The sequence below is a fragment of the Propithecus coquereli genome, unplaced genomic scaffold (assembly GCF_000956105.1).
Source record: "Propithecus coquereli isolate 6110/MARCELLA unplaced genomic scaffold, Pcoq_1.0 Scaffold665, whole genome shotgun sequence".
NCBI lineage: Eukaryota > Metazoa > Chordata > Mammalia > Primates > Indriidae > Propithecus > Propithecus coquereli.
In genome coordinates, this window is record NW_012152674.1 from 627278 (window position 1) to 636650 (window position 9373).

Genomic DNA, 9373 nt, shown 5'->3' on the forward strand with positions numbered 1-9373 from the left:
GCATGCCTGTAGTCCCAGCTACTTGGGAGGCTGAGGCAGTAGGATTGCTTGAGCCCAGGAGTCTGAGGTTGCTGTGAGCTAGGATGACGCCACGGCACTCACTCTAGCCTGGGCAAGAAAGTGAGACTCTGTCTCAAAAAAAAAAAAAAAAATGATTAAAGTCCATTTATTGAGTGTTCAACATGCACTGGGCACTCTGCTAAGTGCATTCAATGGCATCATTTTATTTATTTATTTATGAATGAACGAATGAATGACAGTCTCATTCTGTTGCCCCAGCTAGAGTGCCGTGGCATCAGCCTTGCTCACAGCAACTTCAAACTCCTGGGCTCAAGCAATCCTCCTGCCTCTGCCTCACGAGTAGCTGGGACTACATGCTCGTGATGCTACGTCCGGCTAATTTTTCTATTTTTTGTAGAGATGGGGCCTCGCTCTTGCTCAGGCTGGTCTCAAATTCCTGGCCTCAAGCGATCCTCCTGCCTCAGCCTCCCAGAGTGCTGGGATTACAGGCGTCAGCCACCTTGCCCAGCCTGATGCATTATTTTTAGTTTCTATGACAACCTTGTGAGATAAGTACTATTGCCGCCCCATCTGACACGTGAGGAAACTGAGGCACACAGAGGCGAGGAGGCGTGCTGAGCCGGGGAGCAGGGACGAAGATTCATAGCCCGTCTCTCTGCATCCCTGCACCCCCACCTCCTTCCCCCTGGGTTAAAGTGTCTAATGCTCTTTCCCCCTCACACCTCCTTTCGCAGCTGCAATTAGAATGTTCCAGATGGCTGGCGAGGTGTGCTGGGTCACCTGGGGTGGAATTCGGCCTGCAGAAGTTCCTCCCACAGCCCTCCGTCCCCAAGCTGTCCATTGGCACCCACACTGAGGGCCCTGCCCAACCTCATGGATACTGGCGTCTCCCTCCTGGGGGTTTGGCACCTGCCTCTGGCCTGCTCTGGGGTCTTTGTCCCCCGGGCCGTGTGTCAGGCGTAGTGAGCCCACTTTTGTGGACTCAGCAGTGAGGACAGTGGGAAGGGACTGGGGCAACACAGCTGTCTGTCTTCAGGCTCGAGGGGGACGTCCACGTGGAGCCTGCGTAGTAGAGAACCCACGTGTCTCTCCCATGCCAGGCCTTTATAAGGCGCTCTGAGAGGCATGGTGTCCCTGCTGCCTGTGACAGCCAGCCACGGGGGTAATAAAGGAGGAAAGGCAAGCACAGGGCGGCTCACATTTCATGCGGAGCCCTGGAGTTCCGGGCACTGCCAGGCAGTTTCTAGGCAAACATTTCATCAGCTGAAAGGTGTCACCTATGGAGCAAGGCTCCATTGCGTTACGACCCACCAAGAAAGGGAAAATGCCACCACTTGAGAACATTCTGATTCCGGAGGTGAGCAAAATGCATGTCCTGGAAATGGGTTGTTTCAAGTCATCCTCGTCACACCTCCGTGACAGGTTCTGTTGCCCCATGTGCCGAGTGGGAAACAGCAAGCTCGGAAAGCCGAGGGGACGTGCCCCGCCCACACTGCCTTTGTCACACCTGTGGACAGCTCTGCCTCCCCCCAGCACACCAGGTGACCTCCCCTCATGTCCCCAGGCCTCCATGGCCCGTGGTGGTCCTGGATGTCGCCCTCGTTGGGAAGCTGACTCTCTCTTCTCGTTTTGTCCCCAGATTGCCTCGGGTCCCCGGTGTTCACTCCCATCAAGGCGGACATAAGTGGCAACATCACGGTACGTTCGCGGCCTGGCAGCCGCAGCCCTGGCCCCTGCGTCAGGATCTAAACCCGCCTCGGGTCCCCAGCGCCCGGCCCCCAGCCGCAAGCGCCCCAGCCCAAGGAAGGGGAAAGAGACATGGGAACGGGCTTGGCCCCAAGCACAGCCGACTCGGGGCTCAGGGTTCTCGGTCCTGCTTCGCCATCGCGCCACCTGGTCACGGCCTGACTGGGGGGGCATCTAAAGGGTTGGCCCGATGAGGACCCTGCGAATTCTTTCATCCACCCCCACTGAATAAGAACTAAACTCCAAAGCCCACGTGTGGCATCGGCCTGGCTCTCCCCGTCCCCAATCCTGGAGTCCCCGATGCCGTGCCCCCAGCCGTAGACCCTGTCCCCATGGGGACCCAGTTAGGGCCCAACCTAGGCCTTGGGACACGCCGTGTTATGTCATTTCTTCATCCCAGCAGCACTTAGAGGCTGGTTCTGTTGCTGTCCCCTAATTACAGGTGAGGAAGCTGAGGCTCAGAGGGCTCAAAGGCCTCACTTGAGGTCACACAACAAGGAAGTGGCAGAGCTGGGACTGAGACCCAGGCCTGCCCGGCTCCAACTCAGAGGCCTTTGTTCCTGGACGTCTTTGAAACCACAGCCTATTTCCAGCTGTGCACAAAAGTGACACCTCAGACACTGGGTGGCGGTAGTGCTTGGAGAACGTGGATTCGCGCTGGCTGTGGCTGGGGCCCACTGCAACCTGGACTTGCTGTGTGGCCCAGGGCACATCACTGCCCCTCTCTGAGCCTCAGCATCCTCATCTGTAAATCGAGATAATGACAGAGCGACATCAGGATTGCCACGAGGATAACATAAGGCAGTGCCCATCAGACACCTTGCACGTCGCAGCTCGTGGCAGGTGCTCCATAAATGTGCACAGTCGTGGTTGTTACTGTTACAAGCCTTGTCCCCGCTGTTCCTGGCAGGCTGGGAGGAGGGGGACGCACCACCCAGGTGCTCTTCCACTCAGCCTGCAGGCCAGCCACCTATGGCGGCTGCTTCTCCAAGGGGAAAACCCCGTGTGTTCCATTTCAGAAAATCAAAGCTGTATATGACACCAACCCAGCCAAGTTCCGGACCCTGCAGAACATCCTAGAGGTGGAGAAAGAAATGCACGGAGCAGAGTGGCCCAGAGTGGGAGCCACGCTGGCGCTGATGTGGCTGAAAAGGTAACGGGCTCGGGTGATGGGGCCTCAGCCACCTGTGCTGCGGGGGGTGGGGGGGCGGCAAAGCCTTACAGCCACTCCAGGTGTCTGCTCTGGCTGGGAGGGAAGCTCCCTCCCCAGCCCTTCCAGCGTGAGGCTCATCAATGGCTGAGAAAAAGGCTCCCAAGAGCCAAGGCTTGACGCACAGCGACACTTTCTTGTTGCAATCCCATCAGAGCGTAGCAAGCGAGCTCGTGCGCCATGCTGGGCATTACGCTGAGCCCTGCGCGCCTGATCGAGTTTCCTACCCTGTGAGTCGGGTGTCCTAGCTATCCTCATCTCACAGCGGGAGCCGCAGGGGCTTCTGGAGGCCATCCAAGCACAGTTGTGCATGTTGTGTACTGCACAGACGTGTCCTGTTCAGGGCTGGTCACATCATGTACAAAGTGGATTTGTATATTATGACAGTTTGACAAAAATACACATCTTGAGGAGAAGGATTTCCTAATTTCTATCTAATTTGCACAAATGCATCCTACGGGCTGGGGGTGGGACCTTCTGATTCAAACCCACACTGTTCCCTGCCACTTACAGATTCTTCAGTCCTTAAGCCTAGTGCTCTGGCCCCGACCTGATCCCCACCCCGCTGCAGGAAGGGAGCAGAGCAGCTCATCTGGGGACCCCAGGGGGACAGCGAGGGTCAGTGAAGGAAGGAGCCCAGCTTGGGGGCGAGGCAGGCTGGGTTCACGTCCTGGCCTGTGACTGAGCCTCTTGGGGGAGCCTCAGTGCTCCCCTCTGTGGAATGGCCTGACTGTGCTGAGCTCAGCTCCACAGGGCCGAGCGAGGGGAGCAAGAGACGAGACCACGTGCACGAGGGGCCGGCACTGGTCAGGTTTTTGATCTGGCCTCCCTGCTGGAGCCCACAACCTCTGGCATCACCCTACTCCTTGAAGAAGGGCTCACATGGCCGTGGGAGGACACGGAATGGCTCGGGGAGCTACGAAGCAGATTTAGCAAGGTCCTCCCCCCTGCAGGGGAGAGGCGGGGAGCCCAGGCAGGCATGGGGCCAGTCTCGCCAGTGTGTCCACAGTCTGTGGGCCGAGAGCCCTTTGAAGGCCAGTGCTGTGGTCATTCCTCAAGCAGTGATGGCCGCCTGCCATGTGCTGGCCCACGAGAGGCCACGTGGACACAGACGGACGAGGCAGACCCAGACCCTACCCTCGGGGATCTTATAGCCAGCGGGACCGTTGTCACAGGCCAGCACCAGGCCCAGTGGAGAGAAGGTGCTCGAGAGATGCTGAGTTGGGCTTCTGAGCAGGTCGATAGCAGTTCAGGAACAGCGCCCCCTTCCGTGTGTACGTATTCCTGGCTTCATTGAGGGCACCTCAGGGCCCGCCGCGACAGGGGTGTGCGGGCTCGAGGCAGGAACACGCAAGGTCCTAAAGCACCGTCTCCTCTCGGGGCCGCAGAGGCCTCCGCTTCATCCAGGTCTTCCTCCAGAGCATCTGTGACGGGGAGCGGGACGAGAACCACCCCAACCTCATCCGCGTCAATGCCACCAAGGCCTACGAGATGGCCCTCAAGAAGTACCACGGCTGGATCGTGCAGAAGATCTTCCAGGTGACCCACGCCCACGGCCCAGAAGCACTGCCAGCCTGCAGGGGCGCTCCGCCACTGCTTGGCCAGGGCCTCTCGGAGCCTGTGTTTGCCCCGCTGGGCCCGGGGAGGGCTGCCCTGGCGAGCCGGGGGCGGGGGGCCGGTGCACTGAGGGGTCTCGCTCGTGCGCGCTCGGCCGGCCCTGTTCATGGCCGTGGTGGATGTCATCGTAGGTGCTCCGCGGTGTCCGTCTCGGTGCCGCGGCCCGGGAGGCCTGGCTGAGGGCGGTTGGGAGAAGCCACAGTGAAGACCAAGCACTCGGGGTGATGGAGGCCACCTCTTTGGCCCCGTGGACTCAGCTTGCATTCTCACACTGGGCAGGGAGGAGGAGGAGGGCCTCTGTCCCCATGGGGGCATGTGCTGGGAGGACACCAGCCCTCAGGGTTCTTGGTCGCTTGTGTTGGGATGACACTGGCCAGGGCTCCTGAAAGTGGAGGTTCAGCACCAGCCTGGTGGGCTGAGGGCCCCTAGGGCCACCTTGCTCGCTGCTGCCGGCCACCTGTCTCTCGCTGCACCCTCATCTCAGTGTGCGCGACCTCACCCACAGGTCGTAGGCACGCTGGGTTGGGAGCCAGGCAAGAAGAGCTGGTCATGGGGCAGGTCACACGGCCACCTCTGGGCCATGCATCCAGGTGGGTGCCCCACCCTGCCTGCAGCACGTGGCCCCTGCAAACCCTTGCATCCACCCCCTCAATAAAAACCATGCGTCCTGTGCACCGGGCCCAGGGCAGCTACCCACGAATTGTAATCTTCACAAACGCAGCACGAAGTGGGCACTGTTCTCAGCCCCACTTCACAGCTGAGGACCATGATGCTCAGACAAGTTAATGACCTTGCTCGAGGTCACATAATACAAAAATGGGGGGCTGCGATTCTACCTCCTTACCCTAAGTTCCCCATTTCAGATGGGTGTGAAGTAGGCCCTACCTCAAAGGGTCATGGGGAAGGTTAAATGAGTTACCCTGTAAAACGTGCAGAACACGGGTTTACACTCGGTAAATCAGAGCTATTCCTACTTTTATTAGGAAAGACAGCATTATTTATACTTTCATCGTCCTATCAAACTCGTAGCCTAAGCTTTTTATCTGGTTGCATCTTTTTTCTTCTGGCTGTGAAATTCTGTGTAGTTCTGATTCTCCACACTTTTCCAAGTATTAGAGCAGCCCTGAAATTTAGGGAAGTGTCGCCCCCCTAAGGACAAAAAAGAGATCACAGCACGGATTTGTGGTCATCTCCCCTGCTCAGAAAGTGGGTTTTCCCAAAAAGCAGTTCACCTTTTCCAGAGCAGGGAACCCAGAAGGAAGAGGTGTACCTACAGTGGGCACCTGCTGTGTGCCTGGTGTTGTGTTGAGCACCTTCTGTATGCCTGGTGCTATGCTGAACACTTTGCACGACCTCCCTAATCCTAATAAAAGCGACCTGATTAGGCGGGTGCCATTATTATCCCCATTTTGCAGATGAGGAAACTGAGGCTCAGAGAGGCTAAGTAACTTGCTCAAGGCTCACAGCTAGTCGGCGGCACAAGCTGGAATTTGCACTCAGGTCTGTCTGTCCCCAGAGCCGATGTCCTTCCTGCTGTCCTGCACGGGGGTAGAAGGGAACACACATCTTCCTTTTCCTTTTCCTTTCCCTTCCAACGCCACGAATAGCACAGACTCCTGCCCAACACAGACCTCGGGGATGTCCCCTCCCAGACCCCTGAGTGCTGGCCTGGTGTCTCAGTCCCCGCTAACGCTGTGCCTGTCCCCCTCTTGCCTGTCTCAAGGCAGCGCTGTACGCAGCCCCCTATAAGTCCGACTTCCTGAAAGCGCTCTCCAAGGGGCAGAACGTGACGGAGGAGGAGTGTTTGGAGAAGATCCGCCTCTTCCTGGTCAACTACACAGCCACCATCGATGTCATCTACGAGATGTACAGCAAGATGAACGCCGAGCTCAACTACAAGGTGTAGGCGCTCCCCCCGACACGCGGCCACTTGCAGAAACAGGCGAACCCGAATCACTGTGAATCAAGCCGGTGGGCCGCCCTGGCCCGCGTCCCCCCAAGCTGCCCAGGGTCCTGCTCGGGCCTGCAGGGGATGGCCCTGGTTTTTTAAAAGTCCATTTTTTTGGTCTATTCTAATGGAGCAATAAATAACAACCTGACTTCCAAATCTCCTCCGAATTTCACGGCAGCACAGACTGACTTTATACCTTCATTTCAGCGTGGTAAAAATCGATTAACGTTTCTAATCAATCAAGTCCTAGGGTTTTTTTTGTTGTTGTTGTTTTCTCCAACAAGGAACACGACTCTGGGGGAATGGTGTCATCCATCTGACTTTAAAAATAAGCACGTGTCCTCCTGGGGATCTCACCGAATGATGTTTTGGGTATTTTAAGGACTATGAAGAGTTTGATTTGAAATTACGCAGGGCTCCTATGGTGGGATTTTTTAAAAAAGCAAACTGGTGTGCGTTCTCATGTGGTTTGCACAGCCTGACCTCACAGCAGTGTCATTATAAACCCTGCTCTTTCTGACTGTCTTTTGCCAGACAGTTTTTTTTTTAACAGCTGAAACCAACCAGCAAGCCTTTGATGACCAAGAGGCGTTTCTTTTAAAGCAATGAGGCACAAACGATTGGCCACAGATGACTGTATGTGAATTCTTCTGCAGAATTATTTTCTTCAGGGACAGCTTTTCCAACCTAAGAAACTACCTACTATGTGCATCCTCTCGAGGGGGAGAGATGAACCTTCCAGCGCTCAGACCCAAGGAAACGCCTCACTGCCTTAACTGTCCTTCCTGGTGTTAAAAAGAGCTGTATTTTTTAAAGTGTTGGGGCAAACAGAGCAACCCCAAAAGAATTGATGTGTATTTAAAAAAAAAAACCCAATGAGGAACAATTGGTGATTTTTATGCAGAAACTAAATAATCCTTAATAAATAAATCTCTATTTTGGAATCATATCTGTGTGCTGTTTTGGTTCTTGATTTTTTTTTTTTTTTTTTCTGCATCAGAGGTTACAGCTGATGACCCTTACACACCAAATTCTGCCAAGGACCTGTTTTCTGGCCTCCATGGTTTTAAAAGATAGAACTGATTGCTACACTGAGAAATTGGGCATTTTCACATAAAAAATCTTGCGTTTCTAGCTTCTTTTGAAAAATCAGGCTGCCTGGCAGGAGGTGAGAGATAACTACCCCCTCGGCTGGGCAGGGGGAGAAGGATCTATTTTCCACTTTGCCTCAGTCCTCACCCATCCCTATTGCCTTCCCAGACTTGTGATCAATGGTTATTTGCACTTTGTTATGGATTGATATTTTTTTCTGATACTAGAGTTAAATGTAGAGGGAAATATTTATTTTACTTTGTTCCTGCTCTACAGAGCATATAGTGTAGTGGGCAGGATGGATGAATAAATCAATAATGATGATATCGAGTGTTCAATGCCCAGAGGGAGTCTGGGACCATAGATGAGAGGTCACATCCTGGGATGCATCTTAGGGAGTTAGGGGCTTGCACTGAGCCTCAGTAGGGGCGGGGGGAGCTTAGCAGAGGACGGGCAGGGGACACTTCAAGGCATAGGCAAAGACCTGGTGGCTTGGCCCAGAGCAGACTGTGTGTGACATTGCACTATCAAGAGGTTTGAACTTGACCCTGAAACTTATGGCATACCTTCAAGGCTCTTGTGCACAATCTAACATATCTGGATATATGCAGATATCCAGTTTGGAAAGCTCCCTCTGGCGTGGCCGAGAGGTTCAAGCCTGAACTAGGTTTTTTCCTGTCTCCGATTTCATTATATTTTCTAATATTGCTGATATTAGGAATGCTACTGTTCTTTCTGAGCTCTAATTGCCTTTTAGGTTTTTTCCTTTGGGTTTCCTACAAATACAAAATTCTACCAGCAAACTAAAAGAATTCCGTCTCTTCCTTTCCCAATGATTTTTCTTTGTGTCGCTAGCATAATACAATGGGATTGGGAGAGCAGTTCCTTTGTGGAAGGGAGAGATTTTCCCAGACCAGCCTCCTTCACTCCTGGGCACCTGCTGGGACCCTGGGAACAATTTGAGTTTTTGATCCCAGAGACAAAAGCCAACAGTGCATCTATGCCTTCGCATTTCATCCCTGTCCAAATGGGACTGAGTTCTGCCTCCCAGAACACACATTGAGCACCAGCTGTATACCAAGCCCTGCCAAAGTGCTTCACACACATCATTTCACAACCATCTGAGATGTGGGGATTGGAAGCCGCGTTTATCAGATCAGGAAATTGAACCCCCTGGGGATGTGGTGACGGGACTCGCCCAGGGTGACCCAGCCAGATGTGGGGGCGCTGGGGTTTCATGTCTTCTGTGCCAGCTGACAGAGTGAACCTGCCTTCCAGCACACCTCCTGCCAGGGTGTCCCCACTGACGGGAAACCGCCTTATGATCCGGGCCAATCCGATACTACACAGAAACCCGAATTGGCCCCCGGATTTGACCAGGGTTCACTCATTGAGTCACTCATTGATTCATTCAATTAAAACTCACTAAGCCCATTTCGATACAATATTTCAAATCCATTAGAACACATCTGTAATACAGACAAGGAACTGGAGCTCACTTCGCTGTTCAGAGCCTCAGTTTCCTCATCTGTAACACGGAGGTCTCGCTGGCCCCCACCTCACAGGGTTGTTGCGAGGCTTAACTTAAATGTTGCCATTTGTTTTGTAATTTCACTTATAAATTATTTAATTTCTGTTATTTAAAGGTAGGGACAGGGTCTTGCTCTTGCTCAGGCTGGCCTCGAACTCCTGGCCTTAATTAAGCGATCCTCCCACCTCAGCCTCCCAGAGGGTTA

General features: G+C 54.0%; 1 protein-coding gene across 1 annotated transcript in view; it reads left to right on the top strand.

Moving 5' to 3' along the window:
- GLTP (glycolipid transfer protein) overlaps positions 1-7492 on the top strand; it is a 20960-nt gene extending 13468 nt beyond the window's left edge. The window contains exons 2-5 of the mRNA XM_012660435.1: positions 1661-1719; positions 2787-2920; positions 4366-4516; positions 6318-7492. Of these exons, the coding sequence (XP_012515889.1) occupies positions 1661-1719; positions 2787-2920; positions 4366-4516; positions 6318-6500 (527 nt within the window). The 3' untranslated portion in view covers positions 6501-7492. The remainder of the gene's footprint in view (positions 1-1660; positions 1720-2786; positions 2921-4365; positions 4517-6317) is intronic.
- Positions 7493-9373: the final 1881 nt, after the last annotated feature.